This window comes from Drosophila novamexicana, unplaced genomic scaffold, assembly GCF_003285875.2.
Source record: "Drosophila novamexicana strain 15010-1031.04,08,12 unplaced genomic scaffold, DnovRS2.1 tig00000193-arrow-pilon, whole genome shotgun sequence".
Taxonomy (NCBI): domain Eukaryota; kingdom Metazoa; phylum Arthropoda; class Insecta; order Diptera; family Drosophilidae; genus Drosophila; species Drosophila novamexicana.
Window position 1 is genome coordinate 1,163,092 of NW_020824787.1, and position 21,203 is coordinate 1,184,294.

Consider the following 21,203-nt stretch of genomic DNA (forward strand, 5'->3'; position numbering starts at 1 on the left):
AAAGTATTAGCTGCAGCGAGATCCAAAGTATTCCAAAAGATATTACTCAGGATGTAAATATACTTTTGCCAATATCAAAGCAACGCATTTCAAATATTAGGGCGAGAAATTGGCGACTTATCAATCGATAAAGTTAGAGCTGTGGAATAAAAATATTTATAAATATCTTTCACGCGACATTGCAAACGCAAGTCAATTGTTCTCGATATAAAATATCACATTCAGTTCCAAAATATTTACTCAATAATTGTATCTGATCGCGGAAGCCTATGTTGTACTACCAGATATAAAGTAAGTATACGCCACGGCGGGTCTTGGAATAAGAAAACCCAAAGGCATGGAAAATACGTGGAAAACCGTTCATGAAACTATTCATCATCGCATCGACATTACTTTATTTATGTTTTGTGTGATTCACACTAGTTGAACAGTCTGCACTTCTAAGTGAAAAATTAGGGTTAAAGAAAAGCTTCAGCTTTTTCCGATATAACTTTTTATGTATATATGATGTAAGCTGGGAGCGAGAGCAGACCACATAAAACACTCGAATTTGGGTATCTGCTAGTCGCGCACTCTCGACTAGAGTACTCTTGCCCGTTTTAATCTGATATCTTTATAGAGTCAAAGATATCATACCACAGTATTATTGCGTTTTATGTACATCTAATAGGCTCAGGCCTCATTCAAGTTGCCGGCAGTGGAAATAATTTAATGCGTTTAATTAAAAAGCAGCAGACAAGTTGCAGCAACAAATGAGTAGCGCAAAAGTTGAAAATTGTTTTTACATCTCACACACACACACGCAAAGAGTAAATGCAACACACATACAAATTGAGTGCTAATTAAATTAAGAAGCAAGCAAATAGTTTTTCACTTGGCTCAAAAGTCAGACCCGGCAGCTGAGGAGCTGCATCCACCAACTTTTCCCGGGTCGTTTCTTCGGCTTCTGTTTGTTTTCTTTGCGTGTAAATGAGCTCAAATTTGTTGTACAAATAACGCACGCTTTAAGCTTGGCTGCGGGAAGGGAAACGAAGAGCGGCTAACACAGCCTTTAAGTACATGTGGCTGGCATTTTTGCATGTATAGTATAGTACACTGCAAGAAATTTGGAGTGCACTTACATATGCTTATCAATTTAATGTAACAAGCCAATTGATAACATGAGTGCAGCATACTTTAATAAATTATGTTGCCTAAATAAAAAAGTTCAAGCCACCTACCTCGGTTTTTTCTCGCAGTGTACTTAAAGCATGCAAATCTGTAACCACGAAAAACAATTGCAAATTAGATATGCGCATATGTTAGTGCAAATGCCAAACAGCTTAAAAAACAGGCAACACTCAATGCAGCAAAGCCAAAAACAAAAAATTCTGCACGGAAAAACGACTGCATCTTCAACTGCATCCATCTGCTGCTTCTCATCTGCTCAACTGCAGCTTTGGGTCTGAGTCACCGCAAGGACGACCACGGCGCTGGAGTGATTGCAAACAGGGCGCAAATGCAGCGCATAAAACTAAAACTAACAAACGGACGGAACAGCACCGGGGGCTGCAGTTCCAGCCGGAAACGGAAGTGCCAGGCAGAGCAAGGCACAAGACAAGCCTCGAGCTCAGTCAAGTAGGAAGACGGGTTAGCTTGGTTAGCTGGAAAGTGGCTGCGCCCAGAAGCAAAACCGGGCTAATGCTGCTGGCTGCTGGCTGCAGCAGGCAAAGCCTCAAGCATGCTTGAGATGCAAAGTAAATGCAAAACCACAGCAAATTATGTTGAGAGCTGGATGCGGAGGCCACGAATGGAGTTGAAGCAAATGGCTTGGCTCGGCTCGGCTTGGTTTGGCTTGGCTTGGCTTGGCTGAGCCGTGCACGATAAGGCTCTGGCACCCAGACAGCTGAAGTGATTTTCCTTGAGTGTGCCTTGAGCAGGTGTCTGTTTAACCATTATGTTTAGTTGCAGGCAATTTGTTTTTACCATGTACCCAAAAAACGAGGAACTAAAAACGTGCAGCGAGAGACGAGCATTTTTTAGGGCGCTGCAAAATGTACGGCCCGACACACCGGACTCCGGCCTGATTACACTATGCTACCAAATTTTCAACAGGTAATTTCCAAAACTTGAAAAGGGCATAGAGAGCAAAAAAGAGTTAAGGTAAGCAAAGTGAGATATTTAGTAGGACAAAAAGAGACAAAGAGAGAAATATTTGTAGATATAAATATCATAGATATCGAGCATATTATATTTAAATAAATACAACATGTTCATATTATAAGAATTTAAATATTAAATTATTTATTCATAATTGAAATATTTACTATATAATAGAAAATAAATATATATTACACGAACAAGAAGACGACTTCTTATCAGAGGAAAATATTAGTATGAAATGAGGAAAACCTATTTAAATGAATAATTTGAATAGATAATATATAAAGAAGAAACAGGATAAAACAGGGAAAAAATATATAAAATATATATATAGAAATGATCGAAGAAAATGTGCCCCTACGATATTCTAACATAAACGTTTTTCTTGACATTTCCTATAATGAATTTTGTAACTTAACATCTTTAGTATAATAATTTAATATATATATTTTAAAGGGTATTAGAAAAGATTTCAAGCCATAATTTCATACATTTTTAGAAAACAATATAAATTAATTGAGTTCACTTTTAAACCACAAAAACGGCTCGATAAAAGAGCACCTTAACTAACACTTCTATCGATTGCTTGCAACAGTTTTTCAGCACTGCAAAAGGCATTTCCTGTTCTCCAGTGCTGTATTGCGGCACTACAAAAAAAGTGCACAGTGAACCTACTAACTGATTAAGTTGCTAGCAACAAAAAATACTTTATTAACAACAGCAACAATAAGACAAGCAGCAGCAGCAGCCGCAGCAGCAGTAGTAAAAGTTGAAACTATGGCTCACAGCTCATCATGTCCGACCAGAGAGTAGCGATGCTTGGAGGGTCCCAGATCCTTGAAGGTGGATAGCGGCGGCAGATTGGTTTCGTGTTCGATGGCATGCTGCATTTTGAGTTTGTGCTTTAAATGCTGGCTGCTAAAATCCGTAATGAACATTTTTAAATGGCCCGGAATGTACATGTCCTTAAACTTGGGATACGGGTACATAAACTTTAGCGAATCGATGGCGATCAGGGGCAGATCCCGTTGCGTTTTGCCCATGTGCAGCACCGAATGCTGAAACTTAAGGCCGTTGACGGTGACATAGTTGAATTGGCCACAGTCCACACAGCCGGCCAATTGCATTTCCACAATGGACTTGAAATCCTTCACAGAGCCAACATCGTCGGGCATATGGAAGAGAACGAGCAGGGGCAATCGCTGTTCGATTATCTCCTCCACATTGCCAAAGTCTACCTCACGCACGAGCGGCACACACTTCTTAAAGAGCCACTCCTCCATTTCGATTTGTGATTTCGCATCGCCGTTATAGATCTCATCCGCGGCATGGGTGCGCGCAACGTCCGGTCGGTAGACAATTGTGGGCATTTTTTCCGTAAACGCCACATTGTCCAGCTTGGCGCCGATTCTTATATAGAAATCACAATCGTTTTTATAACGCTCCGCCAGCAGAACAAAAAGGGCTGCAGACAGCTCCTTACGGCTCTCAAAGAAGCCAATCACCGAACGCCTTGTGACATCAATCCCATCCAGCTCCTGGATATTGGTTATCGTTTTGATTGACGATTCGAACTGCTTCTTCACATACGCGACAAGCGCCTCAACGGAACGCTGTCCACGATACTCCTGGCGCAGCGGATGCCCGCGATAATACAGACGCAGCGTGGGAAATTTACTGATGTTGCACATTTTGGAGAGCTCCACTTCCAGCATACAGTCGACGCGCGCCAAACGCACTCTCGCCGACTGTGGCAGCTTCTCCGCCAGCCGGACGGCCGCATCCTCAAAGATCGGCGTCAGGCGGGTGCTGAAGTGACACCAATCCGCATAGAAATTGATAAAGACCACCTCATACGCGTGCAAAGTGCTATTGAAGTTCCCCCTGGTGATCTGCAATACATTCGGCTCGACTGGAGCTGCCGTAGACTTCGTTGGCGATGGCGGTATTGGTTTGGCCCGTGCGGCTCTACCTGGCGACCTCTTCTGATGCGTCGGCAGAAACAACGGAGCAATCAGCAACAGAGTTGGCCAAATTGAAAACAACATTTTTTTCTAGACTAATTTAAAAGAGTTAAAATGTATTTGCCTAAAGAGAATCTTGTCAGTTTAAAATATCAAACTTTTAGCTTAATAAATTTATAATATCCCTAACCATCGGGAAGTTGGCATGCCTGGAGACATATACAACTCAATAAGAGCCTTACTAGTTTGACGTAATTAATATCACAAAGTTTAAAACCTGTTGCTAAACAACAGAGTGTCATCAAAAACTGAGGTAAGACCGATCGAACCTGTCAATGATACATGCAATGAAGCATAGTATACATGTTCTGTAGCATAGATTTAGAGTAGTATAGATTTAGATATATGCATGTAAGTTTCATCTAGATAGCTTAAGAAACTGAAGGATTTTAAACAGATAGGCAGAACAAATATATATATGTATAATATATTCATTATGTCCAAGCTTATATCATAAATTCTCGGCAAAATTCTGTTAATCTAATAGTTGTCCCTCCTAGCTTTGATACTAGCGAGGCTTTTCCCGGGCTAAGCACATAAACTTTACTTATTCACACGTTTTCCGAACTGATGCGTGGATTTTCAATAACTGCTGAAAACTTTTCTCACTCTGAAGTAAGTTGCTAGAATAGTAAAAGCCAATCAGATAGAAATAAAGATATAAAAGCAAATTAAAACTAATTCATTCATTTTATATTTTTAAATTTAAACTTTTTTTTTTTAAATTTAAACTTTTGCCAATACAATCTTTGAACCCACATTTTCTATTTTGAAAAGGGGTTGAACCGGAACATTCGCAGAAACTCACAGATTTCTAATAAATGTAGTTTCAGCCCTACATCTGTGTTCAAAAAAGATCTTTGGAATCGAGTTTGAGCCAGAAACTTCCGCTAAATCATTTGTAATCTTCGTTTTCCACAATTACAGCAATTTAATAATTTTTTTTTCCAATTAATGTATGTTTTCTTTCAGACTTAGATCTGTGATCAGCGCCGACATTCAAAGGCTTAATCAGCCCATATCTATAGCCGGACGAAATCCCAATGAAAACAAGCAAACAGTTGCCTTGCCGGGCTGACTCATTGCCGCTTGGCCCACAGCTCGCTGGCAATCGTTGGCCGGGTGCAAAAGGACTAAGCAAATATTTGCAGCTGCAGCTCCACAAATCACAAATGAGACGAGGGCAGATGCCAAGCGTCAATACAAACGTTGCGGATGAGATGCCAAAATCTCAGGATGAGGTTTCATTGGCAGGGCACGTTGTCGGTTGCAGGGGGTTGTTGTTCGAGACGTTGTTGCTGTTGTTGTTGTTGTTGTTGTTGGCTGTTGTCAACATTTCAAAAGGACCTCAACATTGACGGAAACGGAAACAACAACTTGCCCGCACTCCAGAGCAAGGATTGACTGCTTGCTTTGCGCCCGGCAATGTTCCGGCTGCCTGTATAATGACATTTTTGCGCCCATTTAAGCTTCCGTCGTGAGCTCTGTCGATTTTTGCAGTAATTTACTTAAGAAAAGTCTAAATATGTTTGCCAGCTCCAGCTCCAGCTCCAACTCCACCTCACAGCGTTTACCTCGCCATTTCACTCTACAGGCCTCGACTTTATGGCCAGCAATTTCTGCTGCTACCAGACAATTGTTTATGGCGTTTATCTTTGTGTCTGGCGATAAAATGTTGGCAAAATCCATGTGACTTTATGCGACAATATCCAATAAATCTGAAGCTGGCCCAAGGCCCGAGCCTGGCCCCCGCTGCTAATGGGGGGTTGGCTTCGGCTTGACCTTCACAGCCTTTTCAACGCCAACCCTTCGGCATTTGGCTTTGTTTGTATTTGCAGCATTGTCTGCGCCCTTTCAAAGGGTTTAATTGTGCTTTTTCTCTGCGTGTTGACATAGGTAAGGCCATCCGTCCATATGTCGCACTTCCTCTATCTCCAACTTCATTCCATGTTGTTGAACATTCCACTTTTTCTTCTGGCTAACGAACGTGTTAATTAACTTGTATAAATCAAGCGATAATAAACTGATGAGCTGCTAAAACATGAGGGTAAAAAGCTACTGACGCCAGCTTTATACATGCCAATATGTTACTAGTGCTACAAATGCTATGATTTAGACAGTTTGCTGAGATCTTTTATCTCTAGAGTATATATAAGACTAACCTAATTCACTTGACACATACCTCACACTTTTCGGACAATTCACGCTTCTAAGTGGAAAGTTGTTTTATGCGTTTAAGTCCAATTCGCATTAATCTTATAATCGCCGATCCACCCTCTTAGTGCAAATTTTGGAACTAAAGTTCTACGTTAAGTTGGAAATAACGGACTAGAACCAGAGAGTTTTTAGTAATCTCAACGTAACGTACGGAGAAAGAGTTATTCCGTGGAGTAGGTTGCTCATGACTAGATCTTAAAAAAATAAATACATTTTCTTGCATGCTATATAATATAATGGAAAATTTAAGATCGGTTAATTGAACTGACAAAGCAGAACTTTATCGAGTTCCTATAAAAATATAAGGCTTATTCGCATGCCTGGCTTAACAAGCTGACTTCTAGGCTTATTTTTACTTTCCAATGTCAGCCCTCGTACAACCTTTTGAAATCTTATTCATAAGAATTCAATTAATTTTATTCACCATGCCTGCCAGAGCACATTTCTGACTTTTCATTTCCCATTGCGATTAATTTCCATATAACATTTTAAATAGCCAATAAATCCAATAAACGAAACGCCAATACATAATTCAGCTTGAGCCATTTAAAAGTCAATTCACAAAGCCCGTCAAAGCTGCATCAGCAAATATTTTCCGCCGGAAGTGAGGGGAGGGGGTGGGGTGGGGTAAGTGCCGCCATACTCAGCTCATAATTCTCGCGGTTGGCTTTAGATTGAATTTCTGCAATGGATGCGTCTTTTTTGATGATAAATGCGCTTGCCACAAACGATTTGTTGCGCATACTTTGGCGCAAAATTTATGCGAATTTGTAATGCAATTCATAAGCCGCAACGTCCCAGAATGCAGCAGCAGCAATGCATTGCTTACAGGGTTGCAATTTATTGTGGCGCAGAGTTGTCAATGCTAGCAAATAAATGGCCCCCTCCCCACAACAAAGGACTTGCTTGAATGCTGCCTTCTGGCCGCGGAAAACGACTTTATATGTTAATCAGCAAGCATTTGTCAATGGAAATAAAATAGAATCAAATATCCTGGAAGTAGGTTATAATAAATAAAATATTTTTGATGCTAATATTAGTAATATTTTCAGAGTGGTTTGTTATTTTAAACAATCAAATCATATTATTAAAGACTCCGAAAAGATCAGACTTCAAGATAAATTATAAATTTTGCTGTGCTTAATCTTGGAAGGTTGCCATATCGCTCAACTTTCGTCTATAATAACGCCATTTTGTAACAGGCCTATTTTTGCTCAGCTCTATGTTTTATTTTTAACACTTATTTCTTATAGATACTCAAAATCAAGTCAGGTCTTTTCATATTTTATTTTCGGCTAGAAAATGAATTTAAACAATTTATTAGTCTGACTTATCGTATTATTAAGTAACACCCTATCCTTAAACAAACTGTGCCAAAGAAAATTGAGGCACTTGTAAATAAGAGAACATGTTTCAACATGACATAATTGTGATTCAGCTCCTTCTGGCGTGATGAAACTTTTTAATACAATCCAGCCCCCGTGCCCCTATATCAACACATGCATGACTTAACGCCATCTACTGGCGACAAGTTTAATTATTGAGTTGCAATGCCGCCATTTTGATGTTGCCTTCAGCGCCGCACTTCACAGTTTGTTTGCTCAGTCATTTAGTCATTCAGCCAGGCAGTCAGCTTGTCAGTCTGTCAATGTTGACAACGTCGCCTCCACTAAACGCTTCAGTTGGCATTTCTGTTGGCAGTGGCGGCGACGGCGGCGACGGCGGCGCAGACGTTGGCAGCGCATTAAAACAATTTTGTTAATTAAGTAGGAAAAATTGTTAGTTTATTTACTCATCAACTTTGCCAGTTGCCATACCTAACGCACACACTCTCATTGCACACACTCACTTAACTCTCTCTCTATCTCTCGCTCCCTTTCCTTACCTTTATTCCTTCCACCCCCCCTCACTCCAACCATCTATCCTTTGCCAAGTTTTTTGCCTAGCGAGGCAAGTTTGCAGTTTGCTTTGTGCGCTGTTGCTCAAAAATTCTCAAGTGCACAATTAATTAGTAAAGTTGGCAACGCCGACCGAGAATAACAGGCAGCCAGGCGAAGCAATGCGGATCGCAATTTTCAACGCTCTTTCGGAATTTATGGCCCGCTCTGATTAGACGAGCGCAAGTTTCGCTGCGCCTCCACTCGGGGGGAGGGGCAACTACATAAGTAGCTAAACTTATCGGCCATTTTCCGTGGAATTGTGTCGAATTTGACTTTCTTTGGTTGGCATCAAATTGAAAATTGATTGGCAATTGCATAAGTAATGAAAGTGGTTCGTGGACCAATCAATTGCTTTCAATCACTTCGTATATCACTTTGTATTTTACAAAGCGCTATTGTTCAGACTAAAATTAAATTGATTTGGATTGAAGCTTTTCTAGGCGTTTAAGTGCAAGGCGGCTTGTTCTTTTCTCAGAAAGTAAATTATCAATACAGATTGGTCATACATACTAATATACTTGAGTAAATGAAATAAATTGTAAAAGTAAAAAAAAATAAATTGAAAAAAAATATATAATATAATTCTGTCTATTGTCAATAGGAGGATGTTATTTTTACCCATCATTTACAATGATATCGAAAACGTCATATCATAAAAATAATATATAATATACTCTGTTCCAGTGCGTTTAGCAATAACCCTAAACCAACAAAGCAAATACATACAATTATTTTTAATATACATTATGTAATTAACTTCCAAAATATTATTTATTTATTCTCATTTATCTGTAAACATACATTTTTGTTGATAAATTGTTTTAAATTCCGTTAACATAACAGCCGCTTGGCTCTTACTTGCTGTTAAAAGTTTTCGTCAGCTAACATTTTACAAATTGCCGCTGGCGCCATCTGTTGCCTGCTCAATCAACTACACTTCACATTAAAGAAGCTTTGCTCTGCACTGCTTTGTTTCAGCTTATAATATTGTTGGTGAATTAATTTAAATTATTAAACATTGGTATACAGTACAGTAGCAAGTTCAGAAGATCATTTAGGGCATATTTTCTTACAGGTTATCAGGTGCTCAAAAATAAACAACTATTGAGGAGTTACTCATCCCTCTGACAGCCGATAGTTAGCCGGCAATCGATAGGTGCACTGGAAATATTATTCGCACCATAACGAAGTGTAACATTTACTTAACCAACAGTGAAGCCAACAAAATGACATCTTGTGCAAAAACCTAACAATCCCCTTTGTAGAAAATTAAATGCCGCGTTCTTTCATATTAGTTTAACAGCATATTGACCATATTATTACAGATTCTTATTCACACCAATTAATCGATAACATATTTAGCATCTCTAATTTTAGTTTTTGGTCACATTGCCAGGGCGTTGACAAGGCGTTATTATTTCATAAACATTTTGTTGCATCTTGTAAATAACGATTTTATTTATTAAAAATGGTTGTCCTGAGCTCCTGTTGGTCACCCATAATTTGGTCCAACGATGTACGCACGGGCAGCTATGCTGTTGCCGCGTACACGGCATCGTTAAGCGTGGTATTAATTACCCTGATTTGCTACATGCTCGCTGGTGGAGAGTCTGGCCAACTTTACTCACCCTTGTTTGAAACGGACATAAGGACTTCCATGCCGATAGCCGGTGGCTTTTTTATAATTTACTTCCTGCTTATTATATTGTCGTCCTATCTAGTGTACTTTGGAATTAAAATAAGGTGAGTAAGACACGTGTGTACCATGAAATTGTAAATACTCAATGTTCCAATATTTCGCAGTACGCGTGGCTGGCTGTTGCCCTGGCTCTTTTTGGTTGGACTCGCCATTCTATTTCAATTTGGTTGGAGCCTTTGGTTAATCGGCGGCTACTACATATACGTGAGCATATATAGATTATGGATTTAATTTCCTTATATATTAACTAATTAACTTTCAATCAGTTGGAGCAAACATTCTCGGCGCTGCTAAACTTTGTTTGGGTGGCTTATAATGTAAGTTGAATAAGCAGTTGTCGTCACCAATTTAACCATTTCTCGTTTAGGTTTACTGCTGGCTGGTCGTATTCTCCCAGTACCAAATCTTCCTGGAGATACAAAATCCAAATATCGAACTTCTGATGCCTTAAGGACGACATTCTTGTCGAATGCAAATCGAATAATCAACAAGTTTAAAGCATTTTAAAATTAGATTTACTTATAAGTATTTTGTCCATACAAACAATCCGTCCACAGTTTATACTTCAATAACATAATATTCCATATTAAATGTGTCTTATACATAATATTTTACACTTATGTATTTCATACAACACGTAGAGAATATTACACATTTACACAAATAAATTTGTATTTTTAATGTACAAACTAGTTACAAATTTAATTTTTTATCTGACTGTGGAAAATGATATAGCTATGAAAATCATGTGGTCCACAATTTTAAAGTAAGTCAACCAAAAGTAGGCCCTCAACTTATTGCCGTATATCTTAGCGATATTCAGTATAAATATCAATGTTTATTTAGCATTTGTTAAATTTTATTTTACACATCATGTAGCTTGAACGTTTATACAGATATTGACGAACCTTAAAACCACTGAAGCAAAATGTGGATACAAGGGGCGAAAAGCCAAATAAACAAACTAAAGTTCCGTTTGTGAAAGGGTGTTTACATTAACTACATTTTAAGAAGCGAATAATGTACATAGTGCTGAGCCCTGGTCTAATTGTAATGGCTAAGTGTTTAACACAAAACTTTTATAACAAGATAATTTAAGTTTTCTCCTCCTTTTCCTTGTTGTAGCGCTCGAGTTCCTTAAGAAATTGCGCCTTCGGCTTCATGACATTTGGCCGCTCACCGCGACAGTTTGGACAAAACCACTTGCCCTTTGGCTTCAGCACAAGGGAAACGCACGAGAAATGGAACCACTCAATGGGGCACAGGTCGTTGTCGCAGAGTATCATTTCCCCAAAAGAAATCTGAATAGAAAGTACATTAATAACTGTTGTTATATGATTATCATGAACTTTCGCGTTACACACCTGATTACAGACGCAGTACGTTGGCTCGTCTGGATCGATGGGTTCTGGCGGAGGCGTTTCTTCACGAGCATTCGTCGCTGTATTCGAAGCGCCCGCGCCACGCACTTTGCGTTTCTTCTTTTTGCCAGAATTGCTGCCACCGCCATTGCCGGTACCGCCACCTGTGCCACTAGCAACACCTCCACTTGATAACTGCACTTGGCTTTTACGTTGGCCCAAGCCACCGGAACTGCCCATAGAAGCCTTCCGATCACTAGTTCCGTTCCCACTACTACCAGCTTCGTTAGCCGAATTCGATTCATTGCCGCCCATTTCGGTGGAGCTGCCATTGTTGGGTAAACTTTCGTTGCGTCGTCGTGAACGTTTACTTCCTGAACGCTGGAGCTCGCTATTACTGCCACAAAAGGTGCCATTGAAGCCGTTGCCACTGCTGTTCAAGTGGCTCGAACGATCGTACGTCGGCGTTGAACCTCCTCCATTGCCACTTATGCCGCCGCCAGAAGCTGTTACGCCCATGACAGCACCAAAAGGCAGTCCTCCATAATGGTCCTTGGCAACGGAGTTAGTTGAGTTGCCCAGTCCGCTACTATTTAACACGTTGTTTCCCGCACTGTTGCCCTGATCACACATTGGACTCTGTAACCTCTGAATCTTTGATGGCGGGCCATCGTCAAGCTGCGCGTAACGTTCCCGCTCCTCCTTTAAATCGAGATTCTGCTGATCTGTGTCCAATTGTCTGACTTTACCGTCTATTATCTCCTGTAGGAGATTAACAATCTGCATTTTCTCATCACCCAGTTCCTGTGCCTGTATTAAGCTTTGGTGCATACGCGCTATGGAACGACATCGGCGGTTTGTGTCTGGCGAGTTTTGATGCAGCACATAAAGATCATAGTAGTGATCCACATCTCGTATTAGTCCTATTAGGAGTAAATAGTATGCATGGGATAAGTGGGATTTTTGGAGGAAGTATAAATGTTTTGATATTACCTCGGTACTGCACGTCTATATCACGTATGCGAGACAACTGGCGTTGAACATCGTCAGGTAGATTCTCCACGGAATCAAGATAATTATCCACATAAGTGGCCGAGTTTATAGCCTCCGATTCGGATGCAATCATGTTGTGATTTCTTGTAAAATACTTGCTATCTGCGGCCCTACGACATTGAATTCAACACAGCGGTATCGTTCATTACAATGAAACTTTAAATTAGCTATATGCAAATTGGCCAAATAAGTTTTTACGCTGCAAAATATAAGTTTCAATTTTTTAAGATGTTGCGACTGTACGCCTGTATTTGTGTATGTGCATGTGTATCATTTGAGTGTTGGAAAACGTTAAAAATACTCTTTTTAACATTAACATAACCGCAGCAGTAAAAGTTGACAGAGAGGTTCTTTTTTGCGTTTACTGTTACAAGAGCTGCGTTAACAGTTGAGTAAGCCTTACCTATATTACTAGAAATTTTCGAGCGTCGATTAAAAATTCTTATTTATTTTATGTTAAGCCATTTTTGTATAATTTGATTCAAGCAGTCTGTGCATAAGTCTGGGAACTCATAGCCAAATATGAGTAAATTTAGTTAACAGCAGGGCGACGCTATTACGATAACAGTTACGCAGAGTCAAACAGTAGAGTTACAGTTCATAATGAGCACAACGGTGTGCCCGCGATTATTTAAAAGTTCAGTCCTACAGTGGAGACTTGATTTTTCGAATAGTTTGTAACGATCGAGCAATACAACCAATTTTGAAAGTACGGAAGGTCATAATAATTTCGCTGCTATCTATTGTGGCACCTTCGGCTTAGGACAACCAGTACCAATGTTTTAGAATCATCGCGAAATACAAATTTGTATATATTTGATGACTATTTAAAACATTTATTTATGCAAAGACAAACATAGGGAAATAATTTTTTTTATTTTATCATGTTATAGTTTTCCTATTTTGGTATCCTTTTCTCAATTGGCTCTTCATGTTAATTTTGACGTAGCTATATTAGAATATTAAATGTTCTGTCTAATGGCTTGTAATCCTATCAGCAAATCACAACATTTTCTATTTGGCATTAAGCTAACATATTCAAATAGGCAAATCAACTTCCAGTTTTGGAAAAATTGACTTTTTCTTCTAGCTTGTCTCTTAACTCGAGGAGCAATGCCAACTTTGACCTGTCAGTGGACGAAGAAGTTGAAAATTTGAGTTGTTAACGAGCCTGCAGCTGGTCCGTATGCTGTTCTGTGTGTGCAGGTGTGTGTGTGTGTGTTTATTTGGCAATGTGAAACATGTGTCTAAAACAATTTATAAATATGTTTATAATATCTTTGTGTGGCATTGTGTAACCCACAGCAGCCTGGGCAGCCATATGGAAATGGGGTTTCGGTGACACGCAACCAACTCAATGCATGAGCAGCAAACAGAAACAAAACCCAGACTCAGACTAAGACTAAAATAGAAACTAAAGATTGTCTAAGCAATGTCAATCGGGCCGGGGGTGAGCCGTCTGGGGTCTTAGGCTGGGGCCACACCGGGCCACTTTGGTGTGCGCCAAGTTTTGTTTTTGGTAGCTTTGGCAGCGTTTTGGCTTTTATCTGCCTACAACAGCGACAACGAGCTCATTCAATTAACCAGACGCGTTCCATGTGGCTCGGCTCCTATCTTACTTAGTGCACTTCGTGGTAGTACGTGATAAATATGCGAATTCCCAGCACTCTCTACCAAATGTCCAGCGTTTTCATTTTGTTATTGTCGCTCTGGTGTTTACTTTCCCTCATTCGACCGGCAAAAGGTTGTAGCTGAGATCTACTCTCAGATAATGTAATCTGCATGTGACTTGTGTTTTCTATTTTATATCTGTGTGTTCAATAGCCAAATTCAGCCTGGAGGCATTGAGATTCTTGTTGCGTAATGGCAATTTCGATATAAATCCATTTAATTGCCATCTATTGTCGTGGGAAACGTGTCCCAGGGAATATATTGGCTTTCAGCTATTTACCAGGTGAGTTGATTTATTAACTAAAGCCTAAAAATTCTAATAAATTAAATTGAAACATATTTGCGTGATTTTAATAATTATGAGTTCTTAGAATAAGTTTTCTGCCATTAACCTTTTATGAGATTATGCAATAGATGCAAATCAGCTTTATTTGATCGTGTTACATAAATTAATAAAAATGTAAGCTACCTATGAAATCGATAAATAAATAAAATAGCAAAGAGTTTTATTAGAATTGAAAAAAGTGACATAAAATGTAAACTTAATATGACAGCATACCTCTGACTAAATCGAAACGATCAAATCGGTAGTAAGCGCTTTGTTAAACACTTTGCCACAAATATTTTCAAACAATATAAAGACTTTTTTGTATTGTGCATCTTATTTGCAAAAATTGTCAATAGATATTTTCTTAGAAAAATTATTCGATATATGGAAAGAAATCCCAAAAATGCAGTGTGTATTTTTATAACAATCTTTTGAAGTGTGAAATAAAGTTATTTGTGCGAGTTTAAGTCTATGCTGTGCTTTAATTAAAATCGAGACTATTTTATATGACATATAAACATTATAATATTAATAAGATATGATATTGCACAATCATAACTAGACAATGGTCCAGAATGCTTCGAGCTGAGCCTTAAAAAAACTTAATGGAGAATATTTAAATAAGCAATAAAATCGTTTTAAATGATAGTTCGAATTTTTTAATAAATAATATGCATGTTTTTCATATAATAATAAATATATAATTGCCCACCATAACTTTTGCAACATTATTTAAATAAACAAATATGCACAAAATAACATTCAAAAACTTTCGATTTTCCTCAAGTCTGCACTGTTTCTGCCTTAGTCCAGCCTCATTCAAAGACTTACTTTTACCCATAAATCAAGGTCTAACGACATCTAAAAACTTGCTTTAAATACTTTTATGACAATCTTTCACTTTTCTACGCCCTTGCTGCTTCGTGGGGTTTGAATATTTTGTCACAGACGACTTTGCCTCCTTTTTCAGTTAGTTCGCAAACAGCCATAACAATGGGGCCAATGTAAAAGTGCAAGAGCATTTATTTGGTGCACAGCATGAAATCGCTGGAAAGACAAAATTTTGGCCAGAAAATTGGCCAAAATAGTTTTCAAATCATATGAGTTTATCTTAACAGTTAAACTGTATAATTATAGCTGCATAGCCATATAAAAAGTAATTTTTGGTGCATTATCAAAACAAAAGACTTAGGCAACAAACTTGCAATAGTCTGGTTAACAGTTTCGTTTCTATCTTTCATAACAATTAAGCACAAAATCATAGCAAACCACCACGAAGTGAGTGTACGCATTAAAATATATCTATAACCATTTAAATTTACATAATATCGTGCTGAAGAAAAAGGCAAAAACTGCAAAGAAATACCAACAAAACAAAACAAATAACAGACTCGACCGCGGATGATAACACACAGCAGCAATTGGCTGCGACGACTGCGAAAAGCGAAACCAAAACCGAAAACCAAACTAAAAACCAAATCAAAACAAGCAAGGAAAATTGTTTTTTATAACGGTGATTTCTAAATACTCTGCAACTGCAGTGTATTTTTAACAAATTATTAATCGATAAAGTTTTTACAACAAAGTCAAATGTTTGTGCTAAGAACGTGCTTAATATTTGTATTGAGTATAATATTCAAAGATTTGGAAAACTAAAACATTCTGAAAAAGTGGTAAATTTGAAATTTTAGTTGCTTTTAAACAGTTCCTCATATAATAAAAGAGAAGTGAAAAACCACACTATGCTGAATCTGAGCTTAAATAATTAATTAATAAAGTCTGCGCTTCGGTTCACAATATGAACCAAAAAGTTGACTTTAAGTCCGAGGTTCTTCACGTTATCTCAAAATTGTAGTTAATTAGTTTAAATAGTTCACAATTTGCCAAACAGTTATTTTGCTATAAAAACTGGGCTCATCAGATTTTCAGTAACAAGTTCCGTTCTTGGTTCAGTTTCTACTAAACATAATTCCTGGAATCGTTTCGGTTGAACTGTCTTGATATAATTCTTCATACTTGGATCTCATTGAGATAGCATTTAATCGAACCAACTAGTTAAGTAATTACTTTTCATCAAGAAAGTACTAACAATTTCACAATACCAATCAGACGGCTATTGCCATAATATCCGCTCCGCGCAATGGTATACAAAATCAGTGCAGCGTTGCGTGTGAGTTTCCACACAAAGTCAGTCGAAAGCATTCGCCAAGGTAAAGTCAAGGCAATAAGTGGCTGCGGCTGCGGCTGCGGCAGCGGCAGCAGCGCCGACGACAGCGAAATTCTTTGGATAGTTGGCAACAGTTGCCGCGGCTGCATTTCCACTGCACTTGGCGCATTCGAAGCGCATCGCGCGAATTTGCAAGACGTGAAAAGCATCCGCCGTTATGTGAAAAGGATACAAACCCGTATTGAACAGTTTTTTGTGCTAATTATTTGAGCTGAGAAAATGTGCAAAAACAAATACGAGCTGAAATACAATGTTCAAAAGATAAATAAAAGCAGTATTTATAAATTGTTTATAAAAACGAATTTGTTTTAAAGAAATTGTACTCTATTGCATTATTTATAACGTATATGAAGCAACTGTCATACAGGCTTTAAAGCAAAAAGTTGCTTTTAATTATGGTGCAAAAAGTATTAAATTAATAAAGAGCGAGAACAGGTTTTTGTTAAAAAATAAAAAACGTTAAGCAAATGTTTCTTTAAGACTTAAAAAAAAAACATGAGTTTTAGTTAAAGCTTAAAAATAAAAAAGTATCTCAAATACTTAAAAACACATGATTACTACTTTTTTAAAAAGTCACGCGAAACATTATATAAAAGTTCGTAAAAACAAATTAAATAATTAAAATTTGAATGAAAAATGTATGAAAATTCCTGAAATTTGAACTAATTAAAAAGGCATGCACACTTCAGGCACAAACACGAATAAAGGCAAAAAAATTAAGTAATTTGTAAAAATAAGTTTAAGCCAAGCAATTGCTAATCGCATTGCATGTCAAATTTGTAATTCAATGTAAAAGTCCAAAGACAGACAGAAGCAAACACACATGTGTGGCAATTAAAAGTGCTTGGTGCAACTGGTGAAAATACAATTGAGGAGAAATGAATTGTTTAATTGTGATTTGCCTATTTACGCTTATTTTCAAAGGTACAACAACAGCAGAAACGACAATTAGAAAAGTTGACAAATAAGTTTCGCTCACGATCTAACCAATTTTGCAGATGTGCAAACGCTGCTGCTGAACCAAATGGATTGGAAAAATCTGCTCAACAGCGGAGCGTTGGATGTGAACGTGTTGCGCTGTTTTCTGCGCGACAAAAACTTTTGTCCCAGTCCCTACATTGAGCATCGGCTCTATGCACCGTAAGTTTGTGGATTCGGTTTTCCGATTCAATGACAGCCAATTAAGGCCAATGCGATAATCTGCGAAGTGTCTCTAATGTCTCTTAAGATCTTATGCCAAACCAATTTAATTGCGAATTATTTTGGGAGAAAGTGTGAGAAATCGGAATATGCTTCGGTTTGGTAATGGAACTCGCCTCGGTCACTGTGCCAGCTATCAAAAAACTTGTGCAACCACAAGGATATGGGTTGAGTATGTACAATTAATGGGCGAGCAACTTGTTTTTTTTTCGATGCCGCCAATTCGACCCAGTTCAGAAATTGGCACAGAAATTGGCCCGCGGCGCAGACTGGTTGGCGTGGCCAATAAGAGCGCCCGAAGATGACATCAATCGCAATTGCAAATAAAATATTGCTTTGCTGGTCTACAACCTGTCTGCCCGCCTCGACCAGCTCTCGACCAAGTCCAAGTCCAGCTTTAACAAGTGCAGCTGCCTATTTTGGCTAGCCAATGTTGCGGTAATAGATGCCTCACATTACGTGATGTGCACTTCACAGATGCTGCCAACTCGTAGCTGGCAAAAATATGGTTATTTTCACTTGACGAACGTGTTAGGCCCAGTTGCCACCCGTTAAGATCGCTTTACGGTTAAATGCTCCCACGCGTGCCTAACTAGAAGATATCCATGGAACTTATGCAGAAAGCTCGTGCTCATATAACATTACGTTTGAATTACTTTGACTAAATAATAACTCTTACGCTGAATAAAGCTTCGTTTATTCATTAGGTTTTCTTTATAACAAATTTTATCACGGATGATAGACTTTCTTGTTACCCTAGAAATACATCAATGAATGAGCTAACAATGGCCTCAACAAAGAAAATCAAAATACATTTAAGAAGTGTTTCACAGCTTTTGCAAAATTTACCGTTGTTCAATGAAAAACACGGGTCAAAGGTCTATATTTGGGCTTCAAGCTTCTCACGGTGATTACATGTTGGTTCTTAATTCGCAGCACATATAAACTTAAGTTCGGGTAGATTTCGAATTTCCACAGTGGGGAAACAGAGGTAACATTTATGTCTACAATTTAATGCAAATAGAAAGAAAGAAAGATATATATAGATTAATATACTTTTTCGCGGTCTTAAAAATGAAGCTTTCTTCTGCTCAATAGCAGTTGTCGTATTTAGCGTGAGCTGATATTTATGTGGTATCGCGTCCTAGGCATAGGTTATCTATCGAATATTTTGCGAAACAGACCCGAAAGTTCTTCAATTAAATTAAACTTTAACAATTAGAAGTTTTTCATTTCATCAGTTTTTTTTACTCATCTGTAAGCCTTTTTATTAGCTTAACATAAACGTATCGAGCCATAAAATCGGTTGTACATTTCAAGAGTCTCAACTTACATTGTTTAAATTTGTTGCATTTCTTGTGCGAAATGAATGGATGTTTTGATGTGTTTGTTATGCGCCCATATGCATTTGACTGTATTATATAACATTAGTATATCATATCATAGCCAATTGCTACCAGTCCAGTCACTGATGCATAAATTGTTCAATATCATTGTTTTGCTTAGCTGCGTATTTTCCTAGACACATACATACTATGCATATGTATATTTGACTTTGCATGTTTACATAATTTTAATCTGCTTTCGCTTTTTCTTTTCGCAGTAATGGGCCACGCTCTGGGCTGCCACTGAACATACACAATCCGTTGACCCTGTACAAGGGCGGTTTCAGCAAACAGCGCGAGACGGTATTCATAGTGCATGGATTTAATGGGACCGCCATTGACATGCATCTACAGTTTCTGAGGGATGGTTAGTGAGTATGAATTGGACGCGCCAGGCAGGACCTGGTGGGGTTAACCATTGTTTGTTTATCCTTAGCATACTTGTCGCGCGAATTTAATGTGATAACTGTCGATTGGCGACCGCTGACCCGATACCCCTGCTACCTGCACTCGCTGATCAATACGCGTCTGACGGCACAATGCACGGCTCAGGTGTACTCGTTTCTCACACACTATGGCGCCTCGCGTGAGAAGATCACCTGCGTGGGCCATTCGCTGGGCGCCCACATCTGCGGCATGATAAGCAATCACTTGACCAAGAAGCAGTATCGCATCATTGGCCTGGATCCCGCGCGTCCACTAATCGAGCGCAAGAAGAGCAATCGATTTCGCTTGTCCCACGATGATGCGAGTGTCATACAGGTGCTCCATACCAATGCCGGCTATCTGGGCCAAGAAGACAATACGGGGCATCTCAACTATTGTGTAAATGGTGGCCGCGTGCAACCGTTCTGCAAAGGAAATCCGATTAGTAAGAGCACAAGTATTTATATATTAACTAGCTTCATTTGGGTTTATCCAACAGGACGCTATCGCTGCTCGCATTTTCTGAGCATATGTTACCTGGCCACGGCCACCATGAAGCACACCAAGTTCATGGGCGTTCCCTGTCCCAATGGCTGTGTGAATCTGTCGGGTCCCAAGCGTCTGCCAGTTAACGGTAAAGTTAATCCATTTGAGTTCATATCACTGCTGCGAGAGTATTATATAGGAAACGATGCGCCTGATAAGTAAGTATTCTATCACTTCCAAAATATCGACCATTAAATTTACGAACTTGCTTTTAGTGCTCGCGGCTGCATTTGCATTGATGTACCATATGCCAAACACTGTCCATTCACGGATTAGGAACAATGGTCCTCAGTGCACGCTATACCATCTTGTAGATACATGTTTTAAGAAGCTTTAGGCACTAATTTCAAGCCAATTGACGGTACCGTTTTTAAGAAAATTATTTAATTGTAAGCCAAACTCATATAGTTCATCCGTAAGGTCTATCGAGCTGTTAGTTCCGACGCGAACTGAACCACTGTTTGGATTCAGTGTTGAACAATTTCATACAGCATTGGGCGGGCACAAAAGCAATTCGAATTATATGTATTCATGAAAAAACTACACGGATTCATAAATAAAACTTTGCGACAATATTTATAAATTGTTTTCTTTTTTCACAGATAATCGGCGAAAACACATGGTAATAACATTTCGAAATCCGAAATTATTTATCCGAGATATTAAAAAAAATCATCAAAAAAGTTTTGATTTTCGAACCGACCCTCTCTCATTTTGGCTGATTTGGGTCAAAATTTATATTTTCATAATCATGAGATTCAATCTCGTACATGTACTGGGCCTGATTGCTGCTACGGCTGTGGCATTTGCTGCGTCTGACGCGGCTCCTGTGGCTGCGGCAAATGTGGACCGCATCCGTTAGGGCTGAAGCTGCGCCTCCTTTATTTTTATTTGACTGATGAACCCCTTTTTGATTTTGCTGATGGTTTCTAAAATGCACTGTTGCCTTATTTCATTCATATATACAAATAATTTGAAATTAAT

At 38.7% G+C, this 21,203-nt stretch overlaps 4 protein-coding genes across 4 annotated transcripts; 2 read left to right on the plus strand and 2 right to left on the minus strand.

The window, feature by feature from the left end:
• Positions 1–2,694: 2,694 nt before the first annotated feature.
• Positions 2,695–4,253, minus strand: LOC115758627 (endoplasmic reticulum resident protein 44-like). The gene has a single exon (XM_030699362.1). It carries the CDS (start codon positions 4,188–4,190, stop codon positions 2,925–2,927), a length of 1,266 nt encoding a protein of 421 aa, XP_030555222.1. The 5' UTR covers positions 4,191–4,253; the 3' UTR covers positions 2,695–2,924.
• A 5,466-nt stretch (positions 4,254–9,719) lies between these two features.
• On the plus strand, positions 9,720–10,706 carry LOC115758871. Its single transcript, XM_030699663.1, has 4 exons — positions 9,720–10,066; positions 10,127–10,226; positions 10,289–10,339; positions 10,390–10,706. The coding sequence occupies exons 1-4, from the start codon at positions 9,792–9,794 to the stop codon at positions 10,471–10,473; spliced, it is 510 nt and encodes a 169-aa protein (XP_030555523.1). The 5' UTR covers positions 9,720–9,791; the 3' UTR covers positions 10,474–10,706.
• Positions 10,707–10,992: 286 nt separating this feature from the next.
• On the minus strand, positions 10,993–12,701 carry LOC115758870 (inhibitor of growth protein 1). The gene is made up of 3 exons (XM_030699662.1): positions 12,377–12,701; positions 11,387–12,306; positions 10,993–11,323 (listed from the first exon to the last, which is right to left on the minus strand). Exons 1-3 carry the CDS (start codon positions 12,507–12,509, stop codon positions 11,117–11,119), a joined length of 1,260 nt encoding a protein of 419 aa, XP_030555522.1. The 5' UTR covers positions 12,510–12,701; the 3' UTR covers positions 10,993–11,116.
• Positions 12,702–17,686: 4,985 nt separating this feature from the next.
• On the plus strand, positions 17,687–20,746 carry LOC115759241 (pancreatic lipase-related protein 2). The gene is made up of 4 exons (XM_030700139.1): positions 17,687–17,802; positions 19,439–19,614; positions 19,684–20,377; positions 20,435–20,746. Exons 1-4 carry the CDS (start codon positions 17,687–17,689, stop codon positions 20,493–20,495), a joined length of 1,047 nt encoding a protein of 348 aa, XP_030555999.1. The 3' UTR covers positions 20,496–20,746.
• The last annotated feature ends 457 nt before the right edge of the window (positions 20,747–21,203 follow it).